The 15,027-nt window shown below is 44.2% G+C and overlaps 1 protein-coding gene across 4 annotated transcripts in view; it reads right to left on the bottom strand.

The window, feature by feature from the left end:
* Positions 1 to 12,756, bottom strand: part of esco1 (establishment of sister chromatid cohesion N-acetyltransferase 1) — a 40,125-nt gene extending 27,369 nt beyond the window's left edge. For 3 of the 4 annotated variants that reach the window (XR_004411736.1, XM_033019621.1, XM_033019623.1), the window contains exons 1-2: positions 12,477 to 12,733; positions 265 to 2,782 (exon numbers count right to left, since the gene is read on the bottom strand). Coding sequence is in view for 3 of the 4 variants with exons in the window: in XM_033019621.1 (XP_032875512.1) it covers positions 265 to 2,782; positions 12,477 to 12,529 (2,571 nt within the window). In the remaining variant the exon portion in view is untranslated. Of the gene's footprint in view, positions 1 to 264; positions 2,783 to 12,476 lie in introns of all 4 variants that reach the window. The other variant, XM_033019620.1, reaches the window with a different exon arrangement.
* Positions 12,757 to 15,027: the final 2,271 nt, after the last annotated feature.

Here is a 15,027-nt window from a genome sequence, read left to right as displayed (position 1 = left end):
CCATTCCTTCTCTCCAGAGATGCTGCCTGTCCCACTGAGTTACACAAGCATTTTGAACCTTTGAAATACATACAAGTTACACTATGACAAGAATGAAACCACATGGTTCTTGCACGAGGAGTGGAAAGTCGGGGAGAAAGCAAAATCTGGCTAACATTTACAGATGGGTGAGCAGAATGATCACTTGCATTGTAATTTCAAAGTACCGTGAACAACAACATACTGAACTATTGAAAGAAAATGATTCAATGAAATGCAAAATACCTCATCTGCTTCAGATTCTGTTTCCAGTTTTGCCACCTCTGCCTCATCCTCCTCCACGTCACACAATTTCACTAATTTAATTTTTTCTGGAATACTGTCTTTTGTAGTCCTTTGATCATTATTGATGTCTCTTCCAACTTCCAACTGGGAAACAACAGTTTTTGATTTATGCTGGTTATATGTGGTGTCATTTTCTTCTTTGTTCTGCATAGGTACCCCATTTGCCAGTTTCTCTTTCTTTACCTTAATTGTCTGAACTACTACTTCTGAAACAGCTTGCCTAATCTGCACATTTCTTACTTTGTTGTGCGTAGAATTGATGGTAGCTAATTTTTTTTGATCAGTTTTAATTTGTTTAATTTTAGTCCAACTGTTCCATCCTTTCTGTGAAGTGTTCCTTGTAGTTACAAATTTATGATGCTCAATTGATTTACGTTTTACACATTTTTGGCCTGAAAATTGGAATCTGTTGAGGCTGGAATAAATTGATTTTGTCTTTTGCATTTTCTCAGTACTTGCCGGCTGTATGATTTCTGGTTCTTTTTGGATATTTTTATTTTCCATCTTTGTAGACTCCTCTTTCACTGAAAGATCTAGAGTATCAGAAGCTATCTCTTCTGCAATTTCTTCACACAATTCAAGAATACTTTGTCGTTTACACTTAGCATTATCATTAACTTCTTGACACGGGATTTTCACTGCTGTTTTAGGACTAGAGACTGTATTTTTATTTGATTTATGAATAGTTGAAGGCTGCTTTGAACCTTGTTCATCTTTGTTCACATTTATCTTTTTATTATTTCCTCTGCCATTATTCAAAATCTTGTTTTGTTGCTTTTCATTTGATGTTTCTGATCCAGCTTTTTCTTTAATAGCTTTAATACTGCAATTTGTTGCCTTTGCCAGTTTCTGAACCACACCTTTCAGTTTTGCATCACTTTCCAATGTTGCACATGAAGCTGCTCTTTTAACTTTTGCTTTGGAATGATTTTGACAAACAGGCTTACTGGTCTGCTCTTGCGAAGTTTCTGAAGCCGTCAAAATATCACCATCAGGATTATTTTTTGGTTTCCCCAATTGACCTTTCCCTTTGTGTACCTGTGGTTCCACGTCTTTGGAGTCCTTTTTTTTGGCAGCTTTCATAACTTCTACTACTGGTGTTTTTCTCCCACCTTTTCCATGTCCTTTTTCTGTAATTTCTGAAGCCTTCTTCTTTGGAGATTTTATATTCTCTGGCTTAGTTCTTGTAACTTTCGCTTTTTTTTTCAAAGGACCTTTATTCTCTGGACTTTTAGGATACAAGTCACTAAATGCCCTTTTTCTCCGTTTCTTTTGAATGGGAGCTATACTCGATGCACTGTCAATGGAAAGGAGGGATTGTGTTGTTAAATGTGGGTTCAGATTCAGTCTCTGAGAAAACCTGGTCTGTCTTTCATTCAATGTTTGTTGAGTCCCAGACCTCAACTTGGAATTAACTACCTGTTCAATATTCTCTTTTGAAATAATTTGAATAGACTTGGTTTGAGCTCTTGCAGTATCAGCTTCAAGCTTATCCTTAATTGCAAGGCAACATCGTAATCTCTCTGATCTCATGGTCTTTTTCAGTTGTAACTTCTTCACAGATTTTGCTCTTGTTTGTATTTTCTCAGAAATTTTCTTTGAAGAAACCTTTGTCGCTACAGTTCTATTTTCTTTACGAGAGGTTATTTGTTTAGAACGATTACTCTTGCGTGTCACAATGTTTGCTGTTTTTTTGACAGGTTGCTTCTTGGAAATCCTCACAGTTACTTTCAAAGACTTTGTATCTTTCTTTGCAGGTTTCTTCCTGGGTACATTCACAGTAAACTTAGATTGAACTTTAACATTTTTCATGCTCTGATGTGATCTCTTGGTGGTAGCTCTTAAAGAATTAGTCTCTTTTTGTTTTGATAATGATTTACTTCTCTTTTGTGGAGCTTTTCTCCGAGAATTCTGTTGTGACATTTTTAAAAGCTTTTTAGAACAAGTCTTTTTGGAAATAGGTAGGCCTTTGTTTGCAAGTCGTACCTGAGAAGTTCTGTTCCTCTGAGGAAACTTCTGTGATATTTTCACTGGGATTTTTCTACACACAATTTTTGCATTATTCAGTTTCCGTGTGGCTTTTCTTCCAGCTAATACTTTGTCAGATTTTTTATTGGACATTGGAGAGACAGCAGACTTCTTCTGTTGGGAAGATTTCAATGATACATTATTTTTCAATAAAGATTTAGTAGATTTCTTCAAAGGAACCATTCTATTATTTTTCTTGATGACCTTTGTTTCTTTACCCTTTAGCTTTGTTGTTGTTTTTGATGACAATCTGTTCATTGTAACCGCTGTTCTTAGTGATTTTGAAGCTCCTTTATTATTGGCTGCCTTGCATAGTGGAGCAGCTGACTGCTTTGTAAACCTACGTTGAGGTGATGTCACCTTTTCTTCCAAACGTTTCTTTTTGGCTGAAGGTTCGCCTCTTGTTGAGCCATTCTTTGTCCAGATCAACCTATCAAATAAAAGAAAAAATTACTAAATAGCTGTAGCTATTGCTATGTGCGAGTTAAAAAATATAATTTCAAAAGCAAACAGCACTTGGTGTTTACCAGAAATAATTATGTCCATATAATAAATCAGCACCAAAGAACATTTTTGAGAGAGCAGTAGGAATGGATAAAGGTGAACCCTTTTTTTGATCATAGACAAAAATGCTGGAGAAACTCAGCGGGTGAGGCAGCATCAATGGAGCGAAGGAAATAGGCAACGTTTCGGGCCGAAACCCTTCTTCAGATCACCCATATTCAATAAGGATGATGTACCAATAATTACCAACTAAAACTCCTACATTTAAATTGCATTGTTTTATCATCGGAAAACATTTGCCTGAAGTAATATAATTAATACAATAAACACAACAGAATGGGTCAAGTGGTTTCAGTTTAGAGACTTACAATCAAATCATGAAGATAAAACAATGTAAAAAAACAGATGAAAAAGTATTTTGGTTATAGAGCAGCCAAAATTACACAAAATGTAACATTAAGGTTACACATTTTACACAGTAGCAATGATAAATGTTTGGACATCAAGTACCAATACATGATTTCACACTAGCAATGCACAATAAATAACAAAATATGCTAATAAACCTACATCCTCTCTTCCTCTTTCCGCATCCCCCCCCAACAACATTATAACTCCTCAGTTATTTCAATTTGAATTGTCCTGTTGAACTTTTCCATTACAAATTTTGCTAACATTCCTCTTGTACAGCATGTGTTCGTAGAATCACTCACTAAAAAGTATGATGAAAATTTTGCATAATAAAAATCTTTTAAAATCTGCCTCTGCTGAATGACACCATCCCTGACAACAAATGTCCTCTCAGCAAAGGCAAACTTCAATGAAATTTACAATTCCGAATCTAATACATTGTGACAATACTTTCACCAAAATGCAAAAGTGAAAGATTATTTGCTAGTTCCTTCTGAAACGTAATTTGTAACTGATAATAAGCTTGCCAGTGAAGCTGAAAAAACGAAAACTAACGTTGTGTAACCTACTGAATTTCTAACCTATTTTGCTTTCGTGAAGCCATTATTGATCATCATTGTAATGCAGAAAATATGGCAGCAGTTTCTGGAAAATGGGAATCCACAGCTAAATATTAAGACCCAGAAATTGACCAGATAGATATCCTGTTTGGTGTATTTTGTCCAGCCAATAATAATATTATCAACAGCAAACTTAAAGATCGAGATAGCGCCATACTTGGCCACACAGTCATCGGTGTACAGGGAGTTGAGGAAGGGACTGAGCACACAACCCTGAGGGGCACCAAAATTGTGGGTCAGCATGGAGGAAATGTTATGATCCATTCTAACTAACTGATGTCCACCAGTCTTAATATACACTGGGGAATCATCCTTCTTGAAAGCCACAGACCTGGACTTTAGCAAAACATGAATGTCCCTGTCAGGATCGATCCTAACTTTGTTTGCTGGAAGACAGCCATTAAAGCATTTATGCAGAGGTATACACATTCAGGCTGGATTGAGTGGTCTTGAACATGTTCCGAGAACATGTGCCAAATTAGAAAACCTTGTTCACTTCCAGCTAAGATGGCGCCTACCTGCGGCGACATTTTGCCAGCAGCACAACAGAAAATATTCAAATATAGTTTTTCTGAGCTCATCTGTACCAAAGAATCTGCAGAAATCAACGATGTAAGTAGCGAGCTGCTAACACATTTAAATGCATTCGCGCTACTGCGAATTCCAGAAGATAGCGACGGTAAGGGAATCCCTGAACGGAGGGGAATCCCCGACCTCGCAGAGGCGCGCGGGTACAGAAAGTACTGTACCTATAAACCACAGACTCAGCGGTCCAGCCTGAAGGGTTCTCCACCCACTGTATGGACCATTCGCAGGCATCTGGGAAAGGGAGAGGAGGGGGCGTCTGCCTCATGGTCAACTCTGCGTGCTGCTCAGACATGGCAGTCCTATCCAACTCCTGCTCTCCACACCTTGAACATCTGGCGGAGAAGTGCCGTCCCTTCTACCTACCGAGGGAATTCTCCTCCATCATCCTGACCGCGGTCTACATCCCACCCCAGGTAGACGTCTGTCTGGCACTGGAGGAGCTGCACACCATGGTCAACAAGCACCAGATGGTTTACCCCGAGGCATTTACCACCGTAGCCGGGGACTTCAACAAAGCCAACCTTAAGAAATCGCTCCCTAACTTCCACCAACGTGTCTCCTGCAGCGCCAGAGGACCAAACACCCTCGACCACTGCTACACGACCATCAAGGATGCCTATCACTTTATCCCTCGCCCTCACTTCGGTAAATCCGACCATACCACGGTGCCGCATCTTCCTGCCTACAGGCAGCAATTGAAAAGCACACCCCCAGAGGTGAGGACTGTACAGAGCTGGTCGGGGGAGGGGGGTGGGGCAGAGGAACAACTCCAGGACTGTTTGGAGTCTGTAGACTGGGCAATGTTCAGGGACTCGGCAACAGACCGGAATGAATACGCCACAGTCGCTACAGACTTCATAAAGAAATGTGTGGAGGACTGCATCCCCACAAAAACCTCCCGAGTGTTTCCTAACCAGAAGCCTTGGATGAACCATGAAGACCAGATCCCGGGCATTCAGGACTGGAGGTACAGAGGTCTGCAAGAAGTCCAGATACGACCTTGGTAAGGCCATCAAAAAGGCCAAAAGGGACTTCTGCTCCAAGCTGGAGGATGAGACAGATGTTCGGCAACTGTGGCAGGGCTTGAATGCAATCACCTCCTACAAGGCAAAATCAGGAGGCAGCTCAAATGTCAGCGAAGCATCACTCCCAGACGAGCTCAATGCGTTTTACGCACGCATTGATAGGGAGAACACTGATGTGCCTTCCCGAGCCCCCATTCGCCGTGATGGTATTTCGGTCAGTCACAGAGGCCGACGTCAGAAGATCCTTCAGAGGAGTGAACCCTCGGAAAGTGCCTGGACCTGATGGTATACCCGGTTGTGTTTTTAAAACCTGTGCGGACCAACTGGCTGGAGTTTTTACGGACATTTTCAACCTCTGAGGTCTGAGGTTCCCACCTGCTTTAAAAGGGCATCAATAATACCAGTGCCCAAGAAGAGCAAAGTGACATGCCTCAATGACTATTGACAAGTGGCACTAACGTCTGTGGTGATGAAGTGCTTTGAGCGGCTGATCATGGCTCAAATCAACATACCTCGACAAAAACCTGGACCCACTGCAGTTCGCTTACCGCCACAACAGATGCGATCTCACTGGCTCTCCACTCTGGACCACTTGGACAACAAAAGCTCATATGTCAGGCTGTTATTCATTGAATACAGCTCGGCATTTAACACAATCATCCCCTCCAAGCTGGTTACCAAACTCTCAGAACTGGGTCTCTGCGCATCTCTCGGCAATTGGATCCTCGACTTCCTGATTCACAGACCACAGTCTGTTTGTATTGGTGGAAATGTGTCAACGTCGATAACAATCAGCATGGGAGCACCTCATGCGTGCTCAGTCCCCTGCTATACTCACTCTATACTCATGACTGCGTAGCCGGTCATAGTGCGAACTCCATCATCAAGTTCGCTGACGACACCCACTGTTGTGGGACGTATCACTGATGGAGATGAGTCAGAGTATATAAGGGAGATCGACCGTTTGACCAGATGGTGCCAGCACAATAACCTGGCTCTCAACACCAGCAAAACCAAGGAACTGATTGTGGACTTTGGAAGGGGTAGGATGGGGACCCATAGTCCCGTTTATATCAACGGGTCGATGGTGGAGAGGGTCAAGAGCTTCAAATTCCTGGGCGTGCATATCTCTGAAGATCTCTCCTGGTCCGAGAACACTGATGCAATTCTAAAGAAAGCTCATCAGCGCCTCTACTTCCTGAGAAGATTACGGAGAGTCAGTATGTCAAGGAGGACTCTCTCGAACTTCTACAGGTGCACTGTAGAGAGCATGCTGACCGGTTGCATCATGGCTTGGTTCGGCAACTTGAGCGGCCAGGAGCTCGGCATTTAATACAATCATCCCCTCCAAGCTGGTTACCAAGCTCTCAGATCTGGATCTCTGCGCATCCCTCTGCAATTGGATCCTCGACTTCCTCATCCAGACCACAGTCTGTCCGTATTGGTGGAAATGTGTCATCCTCGATAACAATCAGCACGGGAGCACCTCAAGGCTGCGTGCTCAGCCCTATACTCATGACTGCATAGCTGGACATAGTGCGAACTCCATCATCAAGTTCGCCGACGGTTGTGGGACGTATCACTGATGGGGACGAGTCAGAGTATAGAAGTGAGATCAACCGATTGATCAAATGGTGCCAGCACAATAACCTCGCTCTCAACACCAGCAAAACCAAGAAACTGATCGTGGACTTCGGAAGGGGTAGGATGGAGACCCACAGTCCCGTTTATATCAACGGATCGATGGTGGAAAGGGTCAAGAACTTCAAATTCCTGGGCGTGCATATTTCTCCTGGTCCCAGAACACTGATGCAATCATAAAGAAAGCACATCAGCGCCTCTACTTCCTGAGAAGATTACGGAGAGTGGGTATGTCAAGGAGGACTCTCGAACTTCTACAGGTGCACAGTAGAGAGCATGCTGACCAGTTGCATCGTGTCTTGGTACGTCAACCTGAGCGTCCAGGAATGGAAAAGGCTGCAAAAAGTTGTAAACACTGCCCAGTCCATCATCGGCGCTGACCTCCCTACTGTAGTGGCCATTTGGCTTGTTTTGTGTGTCATTGATGACAGCATGTGTCTTTAGATTTTAGACTGCCCGTTATATTGTGGGTGGGATTTATGATGTATTTTAGGGCGTGTTTCTAGCTAAGTTTCTTGCGCAGAAGCTTTCTTTTTAGTTGAGCTTTGGACCAGCATGGGGAAGGCATACCCTTTGACCATGCGAAGTATAACGAAGACACGAGGAGTTTTCTAACTTTTAAAGCAATGCTAGTTCGATGAAGATTATAGTGTACAAATCGGAAGAAAGTTGGATGTATACTTTATTGTTTTTCATCAACAATAAAGAATCTATTAATCAAAAGACTGTGTTAAGAAGATTTATCTGTGAAGAAGCTCTGAAGGTCTCTGACGGAGAGCTCGCATGCGTATAACGACATTTCCCGTAACCATGTAGTCCACTTCTAGAGGGGTAATCTTTTGAACGATATAATCTGCCGCTACACTACCATCGAGGTGATCTATCGCAGTCGCTGCCTCAAAAAGGCTGCCAGCATCATCAAGGACCCACACCATCCTGGCCACACACTCATCTCTCCACTGCCATCAGGTATGAGGTACAGGAGCCTGAAACCTGCAACATCCAGGTTCAGGAACAGCTTCTTCCCCACAGCCATCAGACAATTAAACACAACTTCAACCAAACTCTGAACTACAACAGCCTATTGCACTTTATCTATTTATTTATGTGTGTATTATGTGTGTGATGCAATTATTAAGAAAGCACATCTGCGCCTCTACTTCCCGAGAAGATTACGGAGACTCGGTTTGTCAAGGAGGACTTCTCTAACTTCTACAGGTGCACAGTAGAGAGCATGCTGACCGGTTGCATCGTGGCTTGGTTCGGCAACTTGAGCGCCCTGGAGAGGAAAAGACTACAAAAAGTAGTAAACACTGCCCAGTCCGTCATCGGCTCTGACCTCCCTTCCATCAAGGAGATCTATCGCAGACGCTGCCTCAAAAAGGCTGGCAGTATCATCAAGGACCCACACCATCATGGCCACACATTCCTCTCCCTGCTACCTTCAGGTAAAAGGTACAGGAGCCTGAAGACTGCAACGACCAGGTTCAGGAATAGCTACTTCCCCACAGCCATCAGGCTATTAAACTTGGGAAAGTAATGGGAAAATATAAAATTAATGTGAATGGGTGATTAATGGTCAATATGGATTTGGCCTTTGACAAGGTTCCTCGTGGAAGGTTGGTTAAGAAGGTTCAATGGTTGGGTATTAATGGTGGAGTAGCAAGATGGATTCAACAGTGGCTGAATGGGAGATGCCAGAGAGTAATGGTGGATGGTTGTTTGTCAGGTTGGAGGCCAGTGACGAGTGGGGTGCCACAGGGATCTGTGTTGGGTCCACTGTTGTTTGTCATGTACATCAATGATCTGGACGATGGTGTGGTAAATTGGATTAGTAAGTATGCAGATGATACTAAGATAGGTGGGGTTGCGGGTAATGAAGTAGAGTTTCAAAGTCTACAGAGAGATTTATGCCAGTTGGAAGAGTGGGCTGAAAAATGGCAGATGGAGTTTAATGCTGATAAGTGTGAGGTGCTACATCTTGGCAGGACAAATCAAAATAGGACGTACATGGTAAATGGTAGGGAATTGAAGAATGTAGGTGAACAGAGGGATCTGGGAATAACTGTGCACAGTTCCCTGAAAGTGGAATCTCATGTAGATAGGGTGGTAAAGAAAGCTTTTGGTGTGCTGGCCTTTATAAATCAGAGCATTGAGTATAGAAGTTGGGATGTAATGTTAAAATTGTACAAGGCATTGGTGAGGCCAATTCTGGAGTATGGTGTACAATTTTGGTCGCCTAATTATAGGAAGGATGTCAACAAAATAGAGAGAGTACAGAGGAGATTTACTAGAATGTTGCCTGGGTTTCAGCAACTAAATTACAGAGAAAGGTTGAACAAGTTAGGGCTTTATTCTTTGGAGCGCAGAAGGTTAAGGGGGGACTTGATAGAGGTTTTTAAAATGATGAGAGGGATAGACAGAGTTGACGTGGAAAAGCTTTTCCCACTGAGAGTAGGGAAGTTTCAAACAAGGGGACATGACTTGAGAATTAAGGGACTGAAGTTTAGGGGTAACATGAGGGGGAACTTCTTTACTCAGAGTGGTAGCTGTGTGGAATGAGCTTCCAGTGAAGGTGGTGGAGGCAGGTTCGTTTTTATCATTTAAAAATAAATTGGATAGTTATATGGATGGGAAAGGAATGGAGGGTTATGGTCTGAGCGCAGGTATATGGGACTAGGGGAGATTATGTGTTCGGCACGGACTAGAAGGGTCGAGATGGCCTATTTCCGTGCTGTAATTGTTATATGGTTATATGGTTATATTGTGGGCCAAGGGCCTGTTTCCATGCTGTATCTTTCAATTATAAAAGAAAAGCTAGATGAGGCATAAAGTTTGTCAACGATGCTAATTGTGAAGAGAAAGAAAAAATCTTCAAGGTGACATGTGGAAACAAGTGGGAAAGGCAATGGCATGTTTGGCATCATGTGAATAAATATGAAGTTATCTACTTTGGGAGGAATAATAGGCATCATGTTACTTAAGTGTTGTAAATTGAGAAGTTTGATGTAAAGTGACTCGAGTGTTCTTATACACATACTCAACCTCTCGAGTATCTGTGCAATTTTGGTCCACTTATCCAAAAAAAGCATATACTTGTCATACAGGGAATTCAACAAAGGTTCAAGAGACCCTGATTCCTGGAACAGCAGGACTGCTGTACAAGGAGATTAGATATTCTAAACTCCAGTGAAAACAAAGATAGTCAGTGAGGGGGGATGTAATTGAGATTTATAAAATTCGAACAGAGCTTGACAGACTATTTTCTAAATGGGGAGAGAATTCAGAAATTGAAAGTTCGAAGGGACTAGGGAGTGACAATAGACAATAGTTGCAGGAGTAGGCCATTCGGCCCTTCGAGCCAGCACCACCATTCAATGTGATCATGGCTGATCATCCACAATCAGTACCCCGTTCCTGCCTTCTCCCCATATCCCCTGACTCCGCCATCTTTAAGAGCTCTATCTAACTCTCTCTAGAAAGCATCCAGAGAACGGGCCTCCACCGCCTTCTGAGGCATTCCACAGATTCGCAACCCTGTGTGAAAAAGTTTTTCCTCATCTCCGTTCTAAATGGCTTATCCCTTATTCTTAAACTGTGGCCCCTGGTTTTGGACCTTCCTAACATCAGGAACATGTTGTTGCGAGCCAAAGGATCTATTCTTCTGCTGTAATATTCTATGTTCTATGCTCAATGTTTAATTCCAGTTCAAAGTAAATAATTGCAATACGTAGCCGGCCACTAAAGGTTAGTAAACAATACGTCCTGATCCTATTGCACTAACAGCCTATTGCACTATTGCACTTTATCTGATTATTTATGTGTGTATATATATATATATATTCTATGGTATATGTACACACTGATCTGATCTGTATTTATGCCTACAATATTCTGTTGTGCTGCAGCAAGCAAGAATGTCATTGTCCTATCTGGGACACATGACAATAAACTCTCTTGACTTGACGACTTAAAAAATGGTGTCTCCTTTTATGTTCAGTGAGAAAATGTCAATAGACACACCGAAACCCAATGTCAAATTTCCCAGCTATTTTTTTTCCAAAACAGGGTGTTTTATTTGTGAAAGCACAGAGTTAGAAAACAAATAATTAAAAACAAAAAAAGTCGCTGAATTGTAAAATTTTGGCATCATCGAATTTTCACTTATTTATTTTCTGAGATTTGGGCAGGATAAGAGAGTCCAACAGTTGTTGGCCACCCTACATAAAGGCCTAATTAGAATTCATGGATTTATACAAGTTGTTCTGATGAAGCATGTGTAGGAAGGAACTGCAGATGCTGGTTTAAACCGAAGATAGACCCAAAAAGCTGGAGTAACTCAGCAGGATAGGCAGCATCTCTGGAGAGAATGGGTGACGTTTCTGGTCAAGACCCTTCTTCAGATGAAGCACATTGATTTGAAACTTGAACTGCACTTTTCTATGTGACTTACTACTTCAAGTATTTTATTCTTTTAGGCATCATATTTCTTTTAAGTTCACGAATAAGGAGATTTGAAGTTGTTTAAATTATGAGGAACAAAGAATACTTGCACTATTTGCACAGGTTACTGAATCTCACATTCGATTGCATAATCTGAAGATTGAAATTCTAACGATAAAATGCTAATATTGGAAATAATAAATCTGTGATTAACAATTTATAACCGATATGGGAAATGGATAGTTAAGTCAATTGCAAGAGGCTGGACCAGAAGAGTTTAAATATGAAGACTGAAATTTCATTATTGTTAATTCTGTTTGTCACCAGATGCTGCCGGGTTGTATTTTCAACATTTCTTGTTTTTAAGTTTCAGATTTCCATCATTCCGTTTTTCGTTCCTATTATTTGTCCACAAGGCTACTTTATAAACGTGCAGTCCAAATTTAAGGTCCACTATGAACCAAGTTGTTTTTGCACGTATAATTGTCATTACTAACGACCATGGCCTGAAATGACACCGATATTTTTGCCCGCTACCAACACGTTGCTCAAACGGAAGGCCGTATCGTCTAGACTCTAGGATGTAAATAAAGCGATTTTAAATCAAGCAAAACACCGGGGAAATCAATATTTAGGGGAAGAGGGGACGGAAACGGAAGACGACTGCAACATGGCGGTGCCGGTCGTCAACCTCTGGGGCAGAGAAAGCTGCCGTCGATTGGTGACAACCCCAGGAGCCTTTTCACCCGGTCACTGCGGAGCGAGCTCGAGTCGAGGTGCGAGTTGTCCCGTGGCCTAGGCAATGGGTTCGAGCCCCGACCCCGACTCTGGCTTTGTCCCGCGGCCGCCTGACGAGATTCTCCGCCAGCCGGTCGGCCGTCCACTCACTCACCCTCGCTTCGCCTTCGCCGGGCTGGAGGCCGCTTTTCGCTTTTGTGCTGCCATTTCTTCACCGAGGAAGGAGAGTAATACGGCGCGCTGAGTACGGAGTCGATTCTCAGCAGCTGGGCCGGGGTTTTTCAGCCTGTCGTGTCCCTGCCGGCGAGTGCCGCCACATTAGTCCCGGCTCTCGCTCGGCGGCCGCTCTGATTTTCCGCGAGAGACATGTCGCTCACGCCGGCTGACGCACGAGCAGGGCAACGCGCATGCGCGTCCACGGCACCTCTCACCCGCTGCGCGCGAGCTCGGCGTCGCGCATGCGCACATCTCACCCGCCCTCTCTGACTCGGATGCGCGCATGCGCACCACGTCCGCTTGGCCAGAGCTCGGGGGCGCACATGCGCTCTTCAACACGCCCCACTGGGACTCGGCGGCGCGCATGCGCTCCTCTCCTCGTCTCCTCCCTCCGGAGTTGGGACGCCGGCAACAGGTCATTAGGAAAGGTTCATCAGGATAGCAGCATACAGGCTCTAGTGATACATAAACACAGCAGAGATGGAATATGATGGATGGGATGATGCAGGGATATGTGAGTGAAATCCAAAACTAACTCACATAAATTAAAATAATTTATCTTGATTTCCATGTTAAACAATATACCAGGTTATGACACAAAAGGCTGGAGTAACTCAGCAGGTCGGGCAGCATCTCTGGAGAACATGGATAGATGATGTGTGTTGGAGCCCCTCATCAGAAGTCTGAAGAAGAGTCCTGACCCAAAACGTCACCTATCCATGTTCTCCAGAGATGCTGCCCGATCTGCAGATTAACTCCAGGATACTGCTTCCCCCTCTGTGATTCCTCCTGCCCTCCGATGAGAGTTCAGCAACATCCTCTCTCACTGCTCCCCCGCTGTGATTCCTCTTGCTCTTCAACCCAGCCCTTGATTTCACTCTCTCTCCATCAAAGATCTTAGAGCAGAGCAAGATAGGCCACTCCTGCGAAATGCAATGGGCTGATGTGCAGTACGCTACCGAGGGGATCCTGGGCATTCCCCCCCGCCCATTTTAGTAACCGGAGCCTACCTGACCCGACCCAACTCGCAGTGTAATCAATGTTGCGGGGCACAGTTTGTGTGTGTGATATAGGGTTAGATTCATAATTCTGTCAGTTCATACTTCTTGTCAAGAATAAAATTTGACTCTGGTAATTGTCTTTTTTAATGTTTTTTAAATCATTTCTTTTTAAATGACTCACAAGCAGTGTTTGAGTTGATTTTGTAGTAACCGGAACCTACCCGACCCGACTCGCAGGGTAATTGACATTGCGGGGGAAGTTTTTGTGCGTGATATAGGGTTAGATTCATAATTCTGTTAGTTCATATTTCTGTTAATTCTTATAAACACACATACATGAATGTGATATAAATGTATATAATCATATAACACACACAATTATATTTATTCTGATCCAATGATGAACTTTATTTCAGACTAGACAAGGGACATTAAATAAGAAACATTGTAAACCTCCCCGCAACTTCACACACACTAGGTCTTATCCCACCCCACAACACTCTTCCCCCCCCCCCCCCCCCGGCACTCCCTCGCCTGCCCCCACACTACAATGTCTCCCCCCCTCCTATGCCCCTCTCCCCGCTGCCCCGGGCCGCGCACCCCCTCTCCCCGGGCCGCTCACTTCCTCTCCCCGGGCCGCTCACCCCCTCTCCCCGGGCCGCACACTCCCTCTCCCCGGGCCGCACACTCCCTCTACCCGGGCCGCTCACTTCCTCTCCCCGCTGCCCCGATCTGCGCACCCCCTCTCCCCGGGCCGCACACTCCCTCTCCCCGCTGCCCCGAGCCCCACACTCCCTCTCCCCGCTGCCCAGGGCCCCACACTCCCTCTCCCCGCTGCCCCGGGCCGCGAACTCCCTCTCCCCGCTGCCCCGGGCCCCACACTCCCTCTCCCTGGGCCCCACACTCCCTCTCCCCGCTGCCCCGGGCCCCACACTCCCTCTCCCCGGGCCCCACACTCCCTCTCCCCACTGCGGAAACAAAGATCTGATCTTTGGCCGGAAGCAAGATGGCGGAACAAGATGGCGGAGGCTGGTTGCTAAAATTGGTCCTATAATCACCCATGAATCTGCCCATGAGTGTACTAAGCGTTTACGTGAGAGTAACCCATCTTGCTCTGCTCTAAGATCTTTGCTATCCATCCCCTTCCCAGTTCTCCATCCCACCTTTTATCTCTGTACCGCCCACTCCCCTGACATCACTGAAGAAGGGTCTCGACCCAAAACATCATCCATTCCTTCTCTCCAGAGATGCTGCCTGTCCTGCAGAGTTACTCCAGCATTTTGTGTCTACCTTCGATTAACTCCAGGACTGTTATGTAAACCTGCATCTACAGTTAGACACAAAATTCTGGAGTAGCTCAGCAGGACAGGCAGCATCTCTGGAGAGAAGGAATGGGTGAAGTTTCAGGTTGAGATCCTTCAACGTTGTTTCTATTAACAAGTTGTGAAATGGGTGCAATTTGCATCCACATACAACACAAAAAGCACC

Source organism: Amblyraja radiata, chromosome 4 (assembly GCF_010909765.2).
Source record: "Amblyraja radiata isolate CabotCenter1 chromosome 4, sAmbRad1.1.pri, whole genome shotgun sequence".
Taxonomy (NCBI): Eukaryota; Metazoa; Chordata; class Chondrichthyes; order Rajiformes; family Rajidae; genus Amblyraja; species Amblyraja radiata.
This window is presented reverse-complemented; position numbering and strand designations above follow the sequence as displayed.